Raw genomic sequence first — 20,977 nt, 5'->3', positions numbered from 1 at the left:
GGCGCCGCACGCTGTCGGAACCCCTGCAGCACGCTGTCGGAACCCCTGCAGCGCACACCCGGGTGCCGCGGCACCCCCCCGTTGGAAAGCGCTGCTGTCAGGGATAATGAGGCATGTCTATTCGTTGCCCAAGCCTCCCTGCTTCCTCATCCAGGGCGTGCAGGAATCTGGGCTGGCACTACCCTGGACTTGCACCGTGCGCCACGACAGAAAGTTACAAAACCTCCAAACCCCAGGCTTTCACCGCCGAGGTCGTGTGAGGCTCCTTCCGGCTGGCGTCGGCTGCAGCGGGAAGCCTCCCGCCCGCCCCGCCCCGCCCCGACGGAACCCCGGCGACCTCGGGCGGGCGCACGGCGGGCGCCTCGCCAGCCCCACGGGACGGACGGGACGTCTTACCTTCCTCCGGGTCCAGAGAGACGGTGATGGACTCCTTCCACGCCTCGTGGAGCAGGGTGCCGTTGTAGACGATGGTCCAGGCTGTCATGTTCACCGTCACCGTCCTCAGGTCGCTGGTCAGGTTCTTGAGGATCAGGGACAGGTGGACGTCTTTGCCCACCTCCAGGATGCCGTTGACCTTGAACCTGCCGGAGATGCTGGGCTCCCGGAGCTCCTCCCTCTCGCCCTCGGCCGACGTGGGGCCAAACGTTCTGTTGGGCTTCAGTTTCCCCATGGCCTTGTTGAACACCTGGCGCTCCTGTCTGGACCCTGCGCGCGGGGGAGGGCCGGGGAGGGGGGAGAAAAGAAGGAAGCAGCTCAGGGAGGCGGGCACAGCCTGGACGAAGGCCAGGGCCCTGCCTGGACAGGTGGCCTGGGATGAATACTGGTTCTGCTGCCGCACAAAGATTCTGATCCAAGCAGGTATCCGGCCTCCCCGGCTCTCCGTGTCCCTCCCCCCGCCTGCACTTCGGGTCACAGACCAGCTGGCCGGCGGCACTTTTCCAACCGGCTTGAGATTTCCGGGGAGCCATCGGCAAAGCTCTGTCGGCCTCTGTGTAGAATATGGCTATGCGACCTGGTGTTTTGCTTAGGTCGATTAAGTTAGATTTCTTTTCTCTTTTTTTTTTTTTTTTGGAGAGAAAAGTCCCTTGTAAGACTTAAAGAGCAAACAGATCATTGAAACACAAATAACAACTGGGCTGAAAAGCTGAGGGTGAGTTCATAAGCAGAAAAGAAAGAAGATAGGTGTGATTTAGAATAGACTTCATTCATTTTTTTTCTTTCCAAACCGCTGAACCACCTTGTTCTGTTCGGTTTCTGAAGGCGCTTTCAGAGCTGATGAGTGGCCCTTTCGTCCGAGTCAGCTGACAAGGACTTCCCGTGGTTGGCAGAGTTCCAAGTTACTAGTTGAAATTGTCATGAGAGTTCAGGTGTGAAAAACACAAAGGACAGGTTTTTTTGGGGTTTTTTTTGGTCAGATCGTGGGCCCTGCTGAGTGAGTGTGACGGTATAAACAGTACCCAGGAGAATGGCCATGATGTCCATTAGAAACCATGGCTCTTGGGTGCTAAGAGCTAAGTAATCAACTCCATGCGTCCGAGCCAATGTTGACCACTTTCTTCACATTAGGCTCCCTACCTTGACCCCCTCTCAGTGAGAAGGTGCTGACCTTCCAGGAAGGAACGCAGAACACACACAGAGGTACACAAAGGAGAATTAACCAGGTTTCAATCTGCAGACCATACTCACCCCCCTCCCCCGCCCGCCCCAACCAACGTGGCAAAACACTAAGACGCCGGATGACTTCTTAAAAAGCACTCTGACAACTTAAGGAGGTCTTTCCCGTAAGTGACAGGTCACTGGCGGAGAACTCAGAGAGGATAAGTCCAGCTTATCCAAGCCCATCTGACGTTAGAACAAAGTCCCTAAGAGGGGAAGGGCCAGGCCTGAGCGATTAGTCTAATCTGGGGATTAGAGGCAGAGAGAAGGCCAGTCCTCAGGACCCGTCGCCCAAGGTCCCTCCTACACCACACACCCGACTTGCAAAGGAGCCAGGCGGCCAGATTACCCAAGCTGATAGCTCCCGATGGGCTGGGCTCCTCCTGGTGCCGTCCCATTCTCCAGCCGAGCCGTAAGTCCACACCCAGGCTGATGTCTGTGCAGGCCGCTGAGCCTTCTGCGCCCAGGACCTTGAAGCAGGCGTGTTTGTACAACGAGGCTCAGAGCCTAGATACCTATATAGGTCACCTGCTGGGCTTACTCACCTGCTACTGTTTTCTCCCTTGGTATTGCTATTGCATAAACGCTTAGCAACCCATTTTATGAGCTTTGCCTCCCCGGGGCCCTCAGAGACCAAACTGGCATCAACGGGTAAAAGAGAACTGAGCAAAACAGGCAGGATGAAGAATCCTGCGACCACGTCGGGGGCTGGGCGCGTTGCCAAGGGCCCCCGCAGGGATCCCCCCCCCCACCTAGCGACCCCCTGGCCCCATCCCGTCGCTTAGGAGGTCTGACTGGGACAGCCAGAGTCTCCAAGACGGGACAGTGAGATGAGGCACCCCACAGAATCCTGTAAACCAGGGGTCCCCAAACTTTTTACACAGGGGGCCAGTTCACTGTCCCTCAGACTGTTGGAGGGCTGGACTATAAAAAAACTATGAACAAATCCCTATGCACACTGCACATATCTTATTTTAAAGTAAAAAAACAAAACGGGAACGAATACAATATTTAAAATAGAGAACAAGTAAACTTAAATTAACAAACTGACCAGTATTTCAATGGGAACTATGCTCCTCTCACTGACCACCAATGAAAGAGGTGCCCCTTCTGGAAGTGCGGCGGGGCCGGATAAATGGCCTCAGGGGGCCGCATGCGGCCCGCGGGCTGTAGTTTGGGGACCCCTGCTGTAAGCAGTGTGCTTCAGAAGGCACGTCGGCGGCCACCAGTCCAGTGAGGCTGCAGGTGTGTAAGTTGGTAAACAACGTTGCCGCTCTTTAGGAAGCCCCTGGCGATTTTCGGACACCAGCTCGTGTATTCCGATGACAGGCATCACTACTGTCGTTTCACGAGCGAGGGAGGGGAGGGATCAGAGGTATCCTGGGAACCCCGCACCCCTCCGTCCTAAGCGGTAGGACTGGGGTTCGCCTCCTGCCCGGGGTGACGTGTTCCCCGGGCTCTGCACTTGTTTCGACGTCATGACATCATCGAAAATGCTTGTCCTACACCTGCCATCCCCTGGCCTGGGAGCTGTGCCCAGGCAGGGGTCCCATCTGAGTGATCTCTGTCACCTCCCTGGAGCTGAGGACAGAGCAGGCACTTGGGGAGGTCCCAGGCCCTGTTTTATCGACTGAGAGAGAAGGGCCCTCTGACCCCCAGGGCTGTGGGAATGGCCAGCAGAGGACGGACCGTGGAGATCCTCAATCTCACTGCCCTGAAGCTGTGTCTCAATACGTCCACCAACACCACCGGCCCGAGGGCTCATCCCCGGGAGCTTGGAAACAGACCCCATCTCCTGCGCTCAGCTCTTCCTGCAGGTAGACTGCAGCCGGCACCGACAGCCAGCAGGTGCACAGAGTTTCAAGGCTGACCTGAGGACGTCCTGTTGCCACCTTTATAAGGAGCACCTTCCTGACCCTCAGAACCAACTGTGAGGACACCCTGAGGCCACTATCCCAAAGCGTTCTGGAGAGAGTGCAATGCTGGCCCGGTTAAAGAGTGACCCTGGCCTGCTACTAGAGCAAACATTCATTTACTCTGGGCTGTTTCTGAAAATGAACGGCACCGTCAAATGCAGAGCTCCCCGGTCACTGTGGAGAATCCTTAAAGAGGCCGCGGACTCGGATAGCAATTTCAAAACAGAGCACCAGGTGGTCTTCCTGGTGACCTTGGGGGTGGGGGAGGGGCAGTACCCACGTGGATGCTAAGATGTCAGGGACTTGGGCCATCTCCGCGCAACGCACGCACAACGCAGTCCCACCCCCTCCGGCTTCTCAGACGGTCTCTAGGGTGACCCTAGCCCAGCCTCACGCCTTTGGCGAGGGGGGCCTTTGTCCCTTTGTTTGTTCAGACTGTGGTTCCTGCCTGCGTTTCGTGGAGGCCAGGGGAGTGGGCTGACTGAACCGTCTCTCCCAAAGCCCTGGGGGGCCCTCCCACGAGGGGGGAGGCATGTTCCTCCCCACGCCATTCAATCACAGCGCTGTCACCCCATCCGTGGGGTTGGCAAAGGGACCCAGCGGGAGGCAAGCCGGCAGGAGAGCTGCCTGGGCCTGTGGCAAGCTTCTGCTGGCGCCAGCCTGTCCATGCCAGCTCCGTCCCCACTGGAATCCGTCTGGGGAGCTGGGCGTCGGGTGCCGGGGCGCAGCCCTCCCATTCAGGTAGAACTGGCTGAGGGCGCGGGAGGAGCGTGCGCGCGGCCTCTTCCCTTCCCTTCCCTTCCCTTCCCCGCCCGCCCGGGAGCCGCGAGGCTGCCTTCCCTGCCTCGAGCCCTGCGCCCCTCCTACCTTCCGGGTGCTTGTACTTCTCGGTGACGTCCAGGCGGGAGTAGCTGCCCACGGCCTTGGTGCTGATGTACTTGCCGACCGTGTACGTGTCGGAGGAGTTCTGTCGCCGGACGTCGCGGTAGTCGTCGTAGATCCAGGTGATGCGGTCGGCGTTGACCTCCGCGAAGACGAAGGGCATGTCGTAGTCCAGGTCCACGTCGCCCTCTCGGACAGCCGCCACCGAAGCGGGGCCGCACTGGAACACGCCTAGCGGCCAAGGCGGTGGGGGAGGGGCAGAGGTTGGATGCATGCCAAAGCCAGGCTCAGTCCGCGACAGCCCGCCCCAGGGCCGGCTGCTCTGCGGACCACTCAGGACCACCCAGCTGCACTGCCTCTACTCTGCCAAACTCCTCGGGGCTGCGACAGCCTGCCCCCTCGTGGGACACTCGGCACAGACCCTCCCAGACCGTCGTTCTCTTCTTCGGAGGCACCCTGCGCAGGCTCCGCCCCCTTAAAGACTGGCCCAGTCCGGCTCTCTATGGGTGCCGCTTCACAGTGACCCACGGCCCCTGGTCTCGCTGTCTGCTGTCTGGCGTGGAGGGTTGACTCTTTTCCACGTCTGCAAGTCATTCTTCCCAAATCATCACACCTCCATTCCTGGAAGGCTCCCTCCAATACCCAGCCCACAGGGGTCTCACCCTTCTCTAAGCTCCCAAGACCTGACCGTCACCTCCCTTCTCTAGCACTCAGTGTAGGTGGCTCAGATAGATAGATAGATAAGAGAGAGGGAGAGAGCTAGATAGCTCAAAAGATAGAATGATATATATATATATGATATATATATATATATCATATATATATATATATGATAGATGGATGGGTGCATCCGTAAGTAAGCAGATAGATGGATAGATAAGTAAGTAGATAGGCAGATAATGGATGGATGAATATGAAGTCAATGTAGCTATACAGATATAGATATAGTTTCATTCGTGAAGTGCCCCGCTGGGAAAAAAAAAATAAAAAGCAAGGTGCAGTAGACCAGAAAGAGGAATATTTTCCTCTTTGTGTTTATAAAAACAAATACACAGGAAAGATACACACAGTTTTATGTTCCTAAAAGAGTCACCTTCAACGGTCTCCCCCCCCCCCCTCCCCCCCATAACTAGGACATCTAGAAATAGATCTTACATCTTGGCACATAGATGAGCCCGAAGCCGGAGTTTCACAGGACAACACTGACTGTGTCCACTGCGCTCTGCTGGCTTTTCTTTTCCTTCCCTTCCCTTCCCCCGACCCCATTCACGCCATCCTATTCCATTTCTTAAAACGATGGCCACAACCCACGAAGCGTTGGTAACCACGAAGGGGTTGCAGGAAAAAGTTTGGAAACACGGTGATCCAGAATATATCTGCAGGGTTACTGTCTCATCCCCAGATGCCCCCCAAGTCTAGTCACATTCATTCTAGTCAAGAGGCTGCGGTTGGGGGGCTTAATTTTCATCGCCAGTCCTTGGAGAACGGTTTAACCATGATTTTTAGCTGTGCGTTACGTGTGACGTGTATCGTGGACATTTTTTTTTTTTTTTTTTTTAAGTTGGAAGGAAACAACTGCTGCTGAAGGTCATGGACAAGTCCCGTGCGGGAGGGACAGGCTATCAGAGCTGGTGCAGGGAAATCACTACTGGCCGAGGACGCCTTCTTTTCCTTGTTGCCTGGCACGTGCCAGGCCTCCATCCACCGCAGCAATGGCGGCTGTGTGGGTGCCGGGAAGGCACGTAGTTAAATAACAGCCTGAGTGAGCCAAGCAAAATGAGGAGGGGGAACCGACTTTGGAAGTATCGTTTCAATCCTACTGTGTCTTCCAGTGGCGGAGAGGGCTCGGGTGACTTTCCTGTGCCACCGTTCATACTGCCAGGAACTGAGAGGCTGTGACTTAGAGCCACACCCAGGGGAGGCCCCCCCCCCCCAGTGGACCAACAGGGGGTTTACCTTGGCTCCTCTCCTGGGGGGTGGCGTCCAGAACCTGCCATCCGCTGTACGAGGAGCCCAGGTCATTCCGCACAAACCAGGCTTCATTCCAGACGTGGAAGTTCCTGAAGACGACAGAACCAGAGACTGCAAAGCTTGCCCAAAGCCACACAGCGGGTGAACGGCAGAGACCACGCCTCGGATCCGACGCGGTGCGGGGCTCTGACACACACCAGGGGGAGTTTGCCCTGCACCAGCTGTTGCGCTAAACCCAGGCAAGTGTGGTCTCACTGAAATGCTGATGGCACTGTGAAGTAGGCACTGTGTTTGTGCCCATCTCGTAAAAGGGGAAACTGAGGCTCAGGGAAGTTAGGCAGTGAACGATACCACAGAATCGGTGTGGACCCAGGGAAGCCTAACTCCGAAACCCAGGTCCTTGACCATCATGTTCTACCGACGTTCTGAAGAGCAGAGCAGAGCAGAGCGAGGTCAGAGCCGGCGACCCAGCGGGGAAGCCCGCACGGCTCCCTCTTGCGTATCCGGGGAAGGCACACTACTCTCTTTGGGGTGGGCTGAAAACGAACGGGGCCGCGGTAAGAACGACACGTCTGGCAAGGAGCCACAGAGCGCTCAAGTTGAGATCTGTACTGATGAATGGCCACTCCTCAAATGTTCTTCAGCAGCGACACCCCTTGTCTCCTGAGGGGATACGTCTCAGTCGCTGGTCCCCTCCCTCACCAGGAACAGCCAATTAGCCAAAGTCTTATTCATCCTCGATTCTGCCTCTCCCCCCCCGCAGTCCCACGGCAAGGACACTGTCCTTGGCTTTGGCAGTCTGAGGTTCAACTTACTAGAAGAAAATATGTCTAAAATAAATCCAGGTTCTAGCCAACTTGAGAAAACAATTTCTTTTTTTTTTTTATACTTGCAAGGTGGAGAAGATCGTTTTAAGCAGAGAACCAACTTCAGAAGCCATAAAGGAAAAGACTGATCTATTCGACTACATAAAAATATGAAACCGGTATATGCCTAACAAACAAACAAACTGTGATGCTGCTCCCAACGTACAGAGTAAGTTCATAGCGGAGACTCCCCTCTACAGGTAACAATAAACTGTAAAAATGCACAAGACGACATTCCTAGCGTGAACAAAGTGGGAGGTCCTTGGAAGGCAGCTGAAACTCGGAGGAAGGGGGTAACACGAGCAGGCTGCATTTTTGGTGACTTTGCCCTAAGGCTAGGCTGCAGTTGGGGTCCAGCGCAGGGCAGTGAGAACTCCAGCAGCCTGAGTAAGCCCCAGTCACTAGAGAGGGGGAGGGAGGGAAGTCTTAGAAAGGAAAGAAGCGGAGAAAGGGAAATCCTAATTTATATGTAAACTCTGCCCAAGTGTCTGGAATCAGTTTCCTAACGGAGCAGGTATGAGGCCGCTGACACGCGGTCCAGCTGAAGACTGACAGACGTGCCCTGAGACCTGGCTCACTGCCCGCCACAGGGGAGACCGAGTGTGCCGCGTGAGTCTCACCCAGGTGGACGGCTAGGACGGAATGTCAGAATCCAGGCCACTACCCAATGTCCAGCATGCAAGCCCAAATTACTCAAGATATGAAGAACCAGAAACACATGACTAACCTTCAAGGGAAAAGGCAATTCACAGTGACTAATCCTTAGATCATCCAGATGTTGGAATTATTGAACAAGGACTTTAAAACAGCCCATGTGTGTGTGTGTGTATATATATATATATATATATATATATATATTCAACAAAATAAAAAAAGTATATATGCTCATAACACATAAAAGAAGGGAGTTCTTAGCAGAAACATAGAAACTATAAAAAAGGGAAGCCAAATGAAAAATTTTAACTGGAAAAAAAGACCAATGTCTGAAATTAAATAATTCCACGGATGAGCTTATCAGCAGCAGAACAGAGAGGATGGAGGAAGAGCCAGTATACTTGGAGATAGATTGGTAGAAGTTATTCGATCGGAAGAAGAGAGAGAAAACAACTGAGAAAAAAAGCCAATGACGTGGGGGAAAATACTTGCAACATAGATGGTAGATACTTACTCTAATATTAGGATTATAAAGCACTTACCAATCAACAAGAAACGTACACAGAATACAAAAAGAATCAAACATGCCAATCAGGGCCAACGAGCAGGCAGTTTTCATAAGCAAGACCAACGATCACTGAACAGGTGAAAATAGTTCTAACCTCACGACTGTTCACAGAAAGTTGAAATGACAAAGAGACACCACTGCCCCTGTCGGGGTAACAAAGATGAAGGCGTAGGATGGTACACACTGTTCTGTGATGCTCTGTCCAGGTGTGGGGAAACCAGCCCTGACTTACGCCTCTGGTGGGAGTTTAAACTGCGTCTGGCATTTCTGGCGAAGAGTTACGAAAGACATTTAAAAGTCTGTTGAGTCGACGAGCCGGCAATTTCACTTCTGAGGATTTCTCCTGGTAACTCAAGTCTCTCGTGAGTGCCTTGGGTGTAATAGCAAAAAATCACGGAGGAAAAGTTCATCAGGAAGGGCTGTAACGCTCGGATACACTGTGGCACAGCCATGCAACCGGCGATCAGGCCGCAAAAAACCATGGAGGAAAAGTTCATCAGGAAGGGCTGTAACGCTCGGATACATTGTGGCAGGCACAGCCATGCAACCTGCGATCAGGCCGCAAAAAATCATGGAGGAGAAGTTCATCAGGAAGGGGTATAATGCTCGGATACATTGTAGCACAGCCATGCAACCGGCGATCAGGCCACAAAAAACCATGGAGGAAAAGTTCATCAGGAAGGGCTGTAACGCTCGGATACATTGTGGCAGGCACAGCCATGCAACCTGCGATCAGGCCGCAAAAAATCATGGAGGAGAAGTTCATCAGGAAGGGGTATAATGCTCGGATACATTGTAGCACAGCCATGCAACCGGCGATCAGGCCGCAAAAAACCATGGAGGAAAAGTTCATCAGGAAGGGCTGTAACGCTCGGATACACTGTGGCACAGCCATGCAACCGGAGATCAGGCTGCTGCCCCAAAAGAGTGAGCTGAGTCTCGCTCGCCCTTACGGGGGACGCTGTCTGATAAATCACATCCTCGGGGGAGAAACGCAAGCCACAAAGTATCACGTAGGTCACAGTGGATACATGCAGGTTTCTAAAGACAGATGCAGATATGACGAACCCATTTGGATTCAGAAAATCACACATTAAGAAACACCGGCGAGAGCTAGTCCCCGGTAACTCTATCCTCTTCGAGGACCGCGGCTTAGATAACGGTTTGGCGTCTGTGTTGCGTCTATAAACGCACAGATTGGGAGTGCATGTTGAACGAGGTCTTCTGTTATCTGTTTTGGTAATGCTTTCGGTTTCTAAAACGAAAATCACTTATTACTTCCTCGTTCTATAAATTACAAAATAAGTGAATGTTTGAAAATGTGCATATTGTGTAAACACGAGTCGCTACTCCAGCGCGCGTCCATATAGAACGTGATCAAGCGTTCTAACTGCTCTCTGTACCGACTCATTTAATCTTCACAGCGCTCGCTAGGATGGGAATAATTACTACCCTGAGTCGACGGTTCCAAAAACGGGCCCAGGGTCGACAAGTGACTTGTTAAAGTCTCCCAGCGAGTAACTTGGCAGAGTGGGATCTCAATCCAGGCAGAAGGGCCGCAGCGTCCACGCCTGAAACCACCAGCCTACACCGTCTCTCTACTTTCTTTTTAATGTAGAAGAATATAAAAAAATTATAAAACAGACTATTCACCTCAACCCTATTGGGCTAATTAAAACTCAACAACACACAGACATCTAAGGTGGGCGGATATAAACAGAATGAAACGTCTAGAAGGAGCGATCGATCGCCCATGCTATCAGCATTTTTCTTTGGGGTAGTTCGATGACTAACGACTCTTATTTCGTTATCTGTATTCATCTTCTTTTAAATCAGGAAAAAGAATTGTTTTCGTTTTGCAGGTCGTGCGAGGCTCCCTGTGGGGCCGGGGGTGGGGGTGGGCACAGGTGCACGAGGCGGTGGGGGTGGGCACAGGTGCACGAGGCTGCCCTTCACCACGCCGCGGTCAGCAAGTTAGCAATTGCTCCTGACCTACTTATCAGAGGCCGCATGACCCTGCTCCTTCCTTCAGGGAACAGGGAACGAAACGATCACTTCTAAGACAAGGCAGAAAGGGATAAGGCCACCAGAGGCAAACAGACAGGTATTTAAAAATAATAATATTCAACCAATGGTATGAAGGGGCAGAAAGAACGCCCTTAGTCACTACTAGAACGAAACACGGCTACTACAATACAATCCTTCCACAGATGTGAGATGCCTTTAAAACGTTCATTCCCTTGAACCCAGGGCATTCCATGTCTAGAAGATTTTTTCTTATGAGACTGGTCAAGGTGTACACATAAGGATGCTCACCACCATGTTATTCACAGCAGGAGGGAAAGGGACAAGGTCACAGCAGGAAAAGAGCTACAGCTTGACCGCCCAATGGAATAGGATATATTTAAATCTTATTTTTGCAGATGACATAATGACAGAGGGAACAGGCTCATCACATAATGTCCGGTCAGAAACACGTGATTTAAAACTGTGTTTCAAGTCCATTTTCTTCCTGGCAGAGAACCCTGGGGGACGGGCGGGTTGGTAAAAGAAAAGAAAAAAAAAATTGGTACATAGCTGTTTTAATACTTATTTGCAAGGTGAGAATCTGAGGCAGAGCAGATAACAGACACACCCTGGCTCCTCCGTCACCCAGGAGCCAGCACCTTCCTCACACTTGCTTTGAAATATATGCGCCTAGCACATGCCCGCGGGCACTGCTGTGCCACGGGAGTCCGGGTCTGTTCCTCCCGTGTGTCACACTCGGGGGGGACTTGGCCTCCGTTTCTGCCTCACTGAGGGTTTGAGCAGCAGGAGCTCAGGATACCAACAGGTGGTAGGTGTCAGACTGACCCAGGCGCTTGGTCAAAGAGACCTGGCTGGGTCTCCTACCTCCCTGCACCCGGCAGTGCTAATGAAATCTTCCCAGTCTATCGACCAGCCGCCCTGGAGACAGCCACTCCAGGGACGCCTGTATGTGAATCGGGGTCAGGAGAGCTGGGCTGGAAAGTGACCCCCACTCCGCTCCCCTTTCCACCAGTAAGTTCCGAAGCTTTGTCCTTCCGAACGCAGATTCTAGCTTCCTCCCCAAACTCTCTTTTTTCCTGACAGGCCTAGAACATGCCAACCAGACCTCCGTGCTATCTCTGGCTCATGCGCAGAATAAAAACTCTTGGACTTCTAAACTCCACGATCGCCCGTCTCATGCAGCCAGGAACACCTCCAGGGCTGTCCCCGTATCTCACTGCCCTCCGTGCCCAGTGCCCAGCGCAGAGCCTGGCACACCCAGTCCACACTGAACCGTGTGTTCTGAACCGAAGGACTCCACGCCTGGGCCACTCTGGGAGCCTCGGTCTCCTGGCTGCAGAGCTGAGCGGGGTGTTCTGGGACCATGGCAGGCTGGCTACGTCCTGGTGGAGGTTGAGTGGCGTGGCCGTGGCTGTGACCGTGGCCCTGGAGAGATTGCATCAGGAGCCCGGGGCTGGGCTGAGGGGTGGGGTGCCTACAGCTCTTCTGAAGAACTGGCGGGTGCCGCCTCCCCGGAGACAGGGCGGGGCGGTCCCACGAGCCTTCCGCCTCAGAGCTCGCTCGCTCCACGGAGTCGACAGGCAGAGTCGGGTCCGAGGCTCCAGAAACCGGGGAACCAAGTCAGACGCACGAAGAGCACAGGCCCGCCATGTCGACGGGAAGAGCTCCTTGGCCAAGCCCTTCCAGATCACGGGGTTGCTGGGCAGGCCCCAGCGACCCTCCCCACGGGCCCCCTGGTCGGGGGTCCAGAGCGGGAACCCCTAGAAGTGAAGCCATCCAAACAACAACAATAACAACTCCCTACAAAGCGTCCGCACCCTCCAGCCGCGAGGGCGCCAGGACCTGTGCCCCTTCCACCGAACCACTGTGAGGAGTGGACTCACTTGGGAGGACGTGACGTAAAGACAGATGTAGAAGAAGCGGCCGAGGTCCCCCTCATCGAGCCCTTCATTTTGCAAAGGGGGCACAGACCAGTTAGAGACCTCACGGGGAGCCAGCACGCCCCGATTTAGAGAGCTTGCCCGGTTCCGGCTGCTCACCCTTCCTCCTCGGCCGGCCTGTGGGCTCGCATCGAGAGAGTGAGCGGGTCCCTCTCTGAAGGTCCCCTCCCGTCCTGATGCTCCTGGACTTGGGAGTGTCCCCTTGTTCTACTTCTCCCCTTGGACACTAATTCACGGTCTGACTTTGGGGGGGGGAAGTCATCTTCCTTCACTGAGCCTCCCCCCCCCCCAGACGACCGGGTTGAGTCTCCCTGAGGAGTGGCGTTGGCCGCCTGAGCAGGAACCTGAGAACACAGCTTCTCCATCTGGAGGGGTTGGGCAGCCCCCGGTCCCATCAGAGCCCTGGCTGGCCTCCAGCCAACCCCTCTGACTCCTCACACACCAGTCAGAGGAGTAACAATAAAACAAAAAAAATATCCCCTGCTTGGCATCTCCCTGGCACTCCGGAGTTTCTACAAAGCTGCCTGGGTTCAAAGCCCGGTTGCTCCACCGTTGAGTCCCACGCCCTGGGGTCGATGACCCATGCCGTGGCTTTCTCAACTGCAAAGTGGGGAGGATCACAACTGGGGTGCCTGCCTCATCATTTCCGAGGAGCAACTCCGAGGACCTGGCACAGGGCGCGATTGCTCAATGGATTATTAGCTGCGGTTGTTGTTATTATTAGGCACTTTCAGATGCTTGACCTCACTTGACCCTTCCACTCTAATACTTTGGGAGAATCTTCTAGACAACTCTCTAAAAGCTTTTCACCATTTGCAACCTACGGAGATGCAGCTGGAAGGTTTCTGTCCAAGCCCAAAGAGTCCTTATAATAACAGGTTAGTAGTAATGTCACTCCAAGCAGAAAATGACTCGTGATGCCCCCACCCTGGGTGGGATCCCTGCAGGGGGGAGGGGAGAGCCCCCTTGGGAGGGGTAGTGCTCATCCAAAATGTGGGCTGAGCTGCAGTGGCAGAGAATCAAAAAGATTAAAGCTGGTGGGGAACTCAAGCGGACGTCTCGTCCTAGGCCAGCCCTTACGGCTCATGGGTGGAGGAGCTCGGGGCCAGAAAGAGGGGGTGGCTTCCCTAAGTCCCAGAGCAGGGACTCGGGACTCCCTGTCCTCAGATGGTCCCCTGCTGGCTCCCCAGCCACGGTCAGCAGGCAGGGAAAGGGGTCGGAGGGTCATCAGTGACCACTGCTCTCTGAGGGAGGTTTGGAAAAGGCTGGTGGGTCCTGGGAAGGTGAAGGGTGATGAGACTGGAGGCAGAAGACAGAGCTTCGGGGTCTGACACCCTCTAATGAGAGAGAGAGAGAGGGAGAGAGAGGAGGAGGAGAGAGAGAGAGAGAGAGAGAGAGAGAGACACGCCCTGGACTCTCCGGGGGCTGCCCCTGCCCCACGTGGTTACATTTGGAGTGAATTATGAAGCTAACATGAGGTGGCAGCACAACCAGTAACCAAGGGGTCTAGAGCTTGGGCTCTAACTCCAGGTTCATCGGAGAAGCCCCGTCCTCCTGCTTCCAGGAAGCCTTTCTTGACGACCCCTCCCCGACATGTCGCTGCATCTGAGTCACGCGCCGGTGCCACACACACACACACACACACACACACACACACACGTCCCTCCTTAATCAGCCTCTACGGATGGCTTCCCCACGCCCTGCTCCCTGATAGCCCCGGCAACGCTTTCAGCAGAGGGCCGGAGTCTTAAGAGCCTCCTGGTCTCTCTGCAGTTCCTACCCCGGAGTCTTAAGAGCCTCCTGGTCTCTCTGCAGTTCCTACCGTGCAGGAGAATCGCCGAAGGAAGGGCGATGCCTAAAGGGAGCCCTGCCCCCACCCCCACGCCCACCACATCGGTCACCTTGGCCGGACCCATCCTCTCCTTTAGTGAAGGACACCAAGGCCAGACGGGCACTGCCCCAACCACCGGAACCGCTCGCAGTGGGGTTTTGGATCAAGCCACAAAACAAAGAACCAGGGAGAAGAGAAGAAAAAAACATGCTCTTCTCAGAGAAGAAGGAAAAGAAGACCTCGCCACGCGTAGGAGTGTCGGGGGGAGAGGAGGCTGTGTGTGTGCAGATCGAGAGAGAACATCCTGAAAGGAGCTTGTCCGTGTGTCCCCCCTCCCCCGTGAATACACGCGACCACGGGCGAGTGACAGGAGCCACACTCGCCTGCGCAGGGGAGGGAGGGGCTGCTCACACCCGCACTTCCCTGTTGGAGCACGGAGGCCGTTTCACAGCTGTTGCCGTTAATTTTTATTTTCCTTCGACTTGATCCTGTTAGTTACACTAAGCACCTTTAGGGAAAGTTGGGCCTACTTATTCTGGGAATAATAAGCCATGAAGGATTTTTTTTTTTTTTTTTTACTACAACGTGGAACATCTGGCAATGAGACAGCATCTGCTATCAGGTTATAGTACCTTATTTATGCCTGTGAGTGTGTGTGTGAGTGTGAGTGTGTGTGAGTGTGTATGTGAGAGTGTGAGTGTGAGTGTGTATGAGTGTGTGTGAGTGTATGAGTGTGGGAGTGTGTGAGTGTGTGGGAGTGGGAGTGTGTGTGTGAATGAGTGTGTGGGAGTGGGAGTATGTGTGTGAGTGTGAATGAGTGTGTGAGTGTGTATGAGTGTGTGTGAGTGTGTGTGAGTATGTGAGAGTGTGAGTGAGTGTGTGAGTGTGTGTGAGTGAGTGTGTATGAGTGTATGAGTGTGTGTGAGTGTGAGTATGAGTATGTGAATGTGTGTGTGTGTGAATGAGTGTGTGAGTGTATGAGTGTGTGTGAGTGTGTATGAGTGTGTGTGTGTGCGCGCACCCTTTGAAATGGCATAAAGCCATGGACTACTGACTTATGTACATACTTTCTGTATAGACACACAGATATCTATGTGGACGTACAGATATAGACATAATTATTTTAAGTTGCCATCTAATAATAATTTGGCGCATGGTATAACCTCGAACAGTCTATTTTATGTGGATATCCTGCTATATGAAGTTATAGATACATGTATATAAGTTTTATGTAACTTACTTCCGGGTCGCGTGTATTACACATGACATATGTGTGCAGACATGTGCCTACTATGGCCTGTTTACGGTTAGAAATACATATACTGGTATACGTATAAAGCTTTGCATTTTACGGTTGGAAACTAGAATAAACTAACTTTCCATTCTATCCACCAAGATGCGTGAAATGTATACATGCACAAGAGAAAATGGGTCACTTCTTTTTTTTTTTTTTAAGAAAGTTTATGAGCTATATGGGTTGTGTAAAGTGAGACAAATGGATCCTTATTACTGGAAAATCAATAGCTTCCATGCGTGTGTTCTGGAGTAGCACTGGTCTGACGGACCCTATCACTGAGGGCCGCTCTGCTGAGCCCCTGAGCCCGGTCTGCTATCCTGCAGGGTGGGTGTGAGCCGGTCTCAGACGGAGCTGGGTCAGAGTTTGCAGAGCGCCGACAAGACTTGTCTGGGGTCTTCCTAGGTGTGTAAGCGGCACCATCAGCATTTCTACTCTAAACCACGCACGGACGTGTTACCTGTCCCCACATGGACTGCCTACAGGGGACAGGACGGTTCTAACACTTCCTTTCGGATACAGAGGGTTTGCACAGACAAACCCCCCAGCTCCCGTTTGGAGCCGGGTCCCAGGGGCCGGGGAGAGAGCAAGAAGCCGCTCGCTCCGCACCGGCGCTCAGAACGGGTCAGACACTCACCAGATACTGTCACTGCTTTTGTCCAGGGGGTTCCCCTGGGGGTCGTAGAACACGTCCACGCTGAGGTTTCTGTCTGTGTCGTGAGCTGAGTTGAAGTTGGTGATCACCCGGGCGGGAATGCCGAGAGCCCGCAGCACTGCAAGTGGAGGGGCGGCCGGTCTGAGGCTGCGGGCGGGTGGCAGTGGGGACGACCCCCACGGGAGCACCCCGCGCTGCCCGCCGACCCCCCCGGGAGCACCCGTGGCTGCCTGCCAACCCCCCCCCGAGCACCCCGAGGTTGGTTGCCGACCCCCCTGGGGGAGCACCCCGCACTGCCGGCCGACCCCCCCCGAGCACCCCGAGGCTGGTCGCCGACCCCCCTGGGGGAGCACCCCGCACTGCCGGCCGACCCCCCCCCCCGGAGCACCCACGGCTGCCTGCTGACCCCCACGGGGGAGCACCTTGCGACTGCCCGCTGACCCCCGGCGAAGGCGAGTCCCACCCGGGGTACCTGTGTTGAGGGTCCCGCCGAAGACCCAGCACTGGCCGTAGCGGACGGGCTGGAAGCCCGACCTCTTCCATTCCTTCAGGATCTCCACGCTGCCGTTCCAGTTCCTGGGGTCCAGGCCCCCCGTGTAGTTGCCACTCCAGTTCCCGGAGAGCACGCCACTGTCATCGTTGCCGTTGATCTGGGCAGGTAAACAAAACAAAGCAATCTTAAATGAAACGAGAGCGACAGGCAGAGTCAGGGGAGCAGGTGAGGGGAAGAGGGAGGGAGGGGTGGGGGTTCCCTGTCTTTCTAGGTGACATGGGAATGAAGGTTGTAATCCTGCTCCTTCAGGGGTCCCGAGTGACAATGCACTTCAGAGTGCTTCGCTCAGCGAGCGGTGTTTGATCGCCCCTAAAACCCAGAACCAATCGCGTGGGGCGGGCTCACGGGGGAGGGCACTGAGGTTCACGGCTTGTCAGTGGCTAAGTGGGGTCCGGGCCCCAGCCTGCAGGTGTCTCGCCACAACCCACAGGCTGCCGTCGCTGCTGCCTGACTGGAGGGTGGGGAGGTCCAAGGTTTGAAACTCTCCTTCCTTGTACTGGTCTTGTCAAAGGTCGCTTTAGAGCAGGGGTCCCCAAACTTTTTACACAGGGGGCCAGTTCACTGTCCCTCAGACCGTTGGAGGGCCGGACTATAAAAAAAACTATGAACAAATCCCTATGCACACTGCACATATCTTATTTTAAAGTAGAAAAACAAAACGGGAACAAATACAATATTTAAAATAAAGAACAAGTAAATTTAAATCAATAAACTGACCAGTATTTCAATGGGAACTATGCTCCTCTCACTGACCACCAATGAAAGAGGTGCCCCTTCTGGAAGTGCGGCGGGGGCCGGCTAACTTTAGAGCTTTAGCAACTAACTTCTTCTTGGAAGGAATGAAGATGGAATATTGCTATTCATTCATTCAGTGTAAGGCAGGGGTCCTCAAACTTTTTACACAGGGGGCCAGTTCACTGTCCCTCAGACTGTTGGAGGGCCGGACTATAAAAAAAACTATGAACAAATCCCTATGCACACTGCACATATCTTATTTTAAAGTAAAAAAACAAAACGGGAACAAATACAATATTTAAAATAAAGAACAAGTAAATTTAAATAAACAAACTGACCAGTATTTCAATGGGAACTATGCTCCTCTCACTGACCACCAATGAAAGAAGTGCTCCTTCTGGAAGTGAGACGGGATAAATGGCCTCAGGGGGCCGTAGTTTGGGGACCCCTGGTGTAAGGCATTCTTCTCTTACAAGTAAGGAGTGAGAGACCCGAGTGACATGGTCTTTTAGAGGCACACCTTGTCCTGCCGTGTGTGTCGGCAGCAGGGTCCTCTCTGGCTGGAAGCAGAGCATTTCAAAGCCCTGCACAGCCCGTAATTAACTCAATGGCCTGGCCCAGCCCAGCCAGGAGGTCTGGGGAAGAGCAGCAGGGAGGCCGGGCTGAGGAAATTGGCACCGGAATAAAGTGGTTTGACTCAAGGGTGAAAGTGAGTCAGCAGCTGCTGGGAGCTGACTGGCAGGCCTCGCCCACCCTCGCCTGGGCCAGGGAGGCTCAGCTCCCCAAGTCACCCCGATCGATCACTCACCGGCCAGCTCCCTTTAACCTCGGCTTTGGCTTAAGTCCCACCCTTCCTGGGCCACTTGGCTTTCCAGGTTCGGCCCAGGCCTCACTTCTTCCTCTCTGTACCTCTCCCCGCCCACCCTGGTCCCCACCCATCATCGCCTTGGTTGCTTCCACGTTCCCTGGGCCTCCCCACTCCTTTCCTGCATGGTTCTTCAGGTTTAAGGCTCCACTCTTACAGGAAGCCCTCTTGGATTACCTCCCCCTCCCCCTTCCCCAGATATGTATCAACCCGTCAGGAGGTGGCTCAGATATTTTTTCTAACTGTGTAATTAGCTTGTTAGCTTGGATAGTCTCCAATTCAGAAGTAAAGAGATTGGGACATGCCTCATCCATTAAACAAGAAGTTCAAGACATCTCTGGGGGTAATTACTTAGTGTCAGAGGATTAAAGACCAAGAAGGCTCCGGCTTTTTGCTTTTTAATTTGTAACTCTTACACAGGCTGATCCTGACTGGGACGCTTTCTGATGGACGCGTTCTGTATACACGGAGTGAAGAGAGGTTCCCCCAAGATCCGTGTGTGTGTGTGTGTGTGTGTGTGTGTAAGGGGACAGGTCTCTCGCGTGGAGAGACTGGGCAAGTGAAAAGGCCCAGGGGTGGGTAGTTCAAGGCCTTGTGCTGGTTCCACGCACAGGCTGTGCGCTGTGAGCAAGTGACTGGCTCCCGGGGCTCCTGTTTCCCCCTGCAGATCACAAGTGGGTTGGCCTGCCGCCTTTCTGGTCTGACATTCAAGCGCTCAGGGCTGTGGAGAGGGTCAAACCCAAGGAGCTTGGCCCTGGCAGGGTGATTCAGTGGACAGAGCACCGTCCCTGTGTGTCGAGGTCACGGGTTCGATCCCCAGTCAGGGCCCATATGAGAAGCAACCAGTGAGTGCACAACTAAATGGAACGAGGTGGAGCAACGGGTCGATGCTTCTCTCTCTCTCTCTCTCTCTCTCTCTCTCTTTCTTTTCTCATCAATAGAAAAAACAACAACAAAAAACTAAACCAAAGTCGCTTCCCCCTCAGGGTCATTCAGGAACATAGGTCCTTTCCGAGAAAGCCCAGGATGGAGCCAAGCCTCAGCTGTGCACCCCCCCACCCCCCCACCCCAGCCCTGATGGACATTTAATAGGGCGGGTCCTCCTATCGTGTGAGAAGGGCTTTCGAATCAGGCAGCTCTGGTCCCAGCTCAGCTTCCGCCACCCTCTCTCTGTGCCATCAGGCGAGTCCTTCAGCTTAGCGGAGCCTCCTGCTCCACGTGGGTGCGGAAGGGGGTCGGTGACAGTCCTCCCGCCCCCCGCCCCGCCCCCGGCCGCATTCTGTGAGGCTACCATGAGGCCACGTGCAGCCAGCGCCCCTGCCCCGCCCACAGCTGAGTTTGACCTCCTAGGGCAACAACTGGTTCTTACGGCTTCTGTTTTCTCTTTCTCACTCACCATCGCGCTCAGCACCCGGCCGATGTACTTGGGGTCGTTTCTGCGGGCCACGTCCGTGCTGGGGTCCCGGCGGAAATTCAGACTGTTGTCCAGGATCGAGAGGCAGATGTTCAGAATGTCCCCTTCAAACTGCGCGAAATGGAATCGTTAACGTCACGAGGAGAGAAATGACGAGAGGCCTTGGCCAATTCAGGGTGCGAGGGCTGCGCTGGTGGGAACCATGACGACCGCCCAGGTCCTCTCACGCGGTGACCTGCAGCACTCAGAGCCACTGAGGAGCGACCACCTGGAATCCTGCCAACCCGCCCAGAGCTCCCGTGACGCGGGGAGACCCCGTGCTAATGGAACGAGACCCTCTCCGGGTGTGAGCTTGGGAGCAGATCACTTAGCCCGTCTGGGCCCCGGTGTCACCATCTGTGTCACCATCTGCACGGGATAAGCCCAAGCTCATCTCAAAGGTTCCATCTGACTCTGGCTTTGACCTTGAGCGTATGTATTATTCAGACTCCCGGGGAAGTAATAATAAAGATAAAATATCTCGCTAAAAGAGGTATTTGGAGCTATCTTCATAAAATAAGACTTTTTTTTTTTTTTTTGGTCAGTGATTCTCCAATGGAGAAGGCCAAGCTCTCTCTTGCCTGAGGGACTTCGCGAGGGCTGTTCCTTCTGCATTCGATGCTCTTCCCCAGGGGGTCCAGCCAGCTCCCCTGCCTCCTTCAGTTCCTTCCCGGGAGAGGCTTGCCCAGACTGTGCCATCAAAGAGACCCCGCTTTCCACCCCCAGAGGCGTTCTCTGTCTTTACCCCCTCACCCCACCCCCCTTTCTCTACTTTCCAGTGAATGTTGACTAGAGAAGGGGCTCTGGAGGTCAGCAGGACCGGCACTGCCTCCCCTGCATAGCCAAGGCATCCCAGCTGAGTTCCCACACTCTACTGCCTTCACGTGCTGGCCAGTGGGAGAGGGAGTCCCTGAGTGTTTTTCAGAGTGAGCGGACCCGGCAACGCTGGCTGTTTCCTTTCCAAAGGAAGGACCCTTGGAAGGTTTAATGCACACAGGAAGAAGGTCTCATCACATCCTCTAGGGCCTGAATTAGCAGGAACTGTAGCTTTGTCCCAAAAGTATCTCCTGGGACCTTCTCCGCATTGGTTTGGCCCTAAGAGCGCTTCAT

The 20,977-nt window shown here is 54.1% G+C and overlaps 1 protein-coding gene across 1 annotated transcript in view; it reads right to left on the bottom strand.

The window, feature by feature from the left end:
- The window catches only part of TGM3 (transglutaminase 3), a 44,163-nt gene that overhangs the window by 7,734 nt on the left and 15,452 nt on the right, over positions 1 to 20,977 (bottom strand). The window contains exons 5-10 of the mRNA XM_066235816.1: positions 19,811 to 19,939; positions 16,734 to 16,911; positions 16,244 to 16,379; positions 6,411 to 6,514; positions 4,440 to 4,685; positions 397 to 705 (exon numbers count right to left, since the gene is read on the bottom strand). Of these exons, the coding sequence (XP_066091913.1) occupies positions 397 to 705; positions 4,440 to 4,685; positions 6,411 to 6,514; positions 16,244 to 16,379; positions 16,734 to 16,911; positions 19,811 to 19,939 (1,102 nt within the window). The remainder of the gene's footprint in view (positions 1 to 396; positions 706 to 4,439; positions 4,686 to 6,410; positions 6,515 to 16,243; positions 16,380 to 16,733; positions 16,912 to 19,810; positions 19,940 to 20,977) is intronic.

This window comes from Saccopteryx bilineata, chromosome 6 (assembly GCF_036850765.1).
Source record: "Saccopteryx bilineata isolate mSacBil1 chromosome 6, mSacBil1_pri_phased_curated, whole genome shotgun sequence".
Lineage (NCBI taxonomy): Eukaryota > Metazoa > Chordata > Mammalia > Chiroptera > Emballonuridae > Saccopteryx > Saccopteryx bilineata.
The sequence above is the reverse complement of the archived record's forward strand: the minus strand, read 5'-3'. Positions and strand labels throughout refer to the sequence as shown.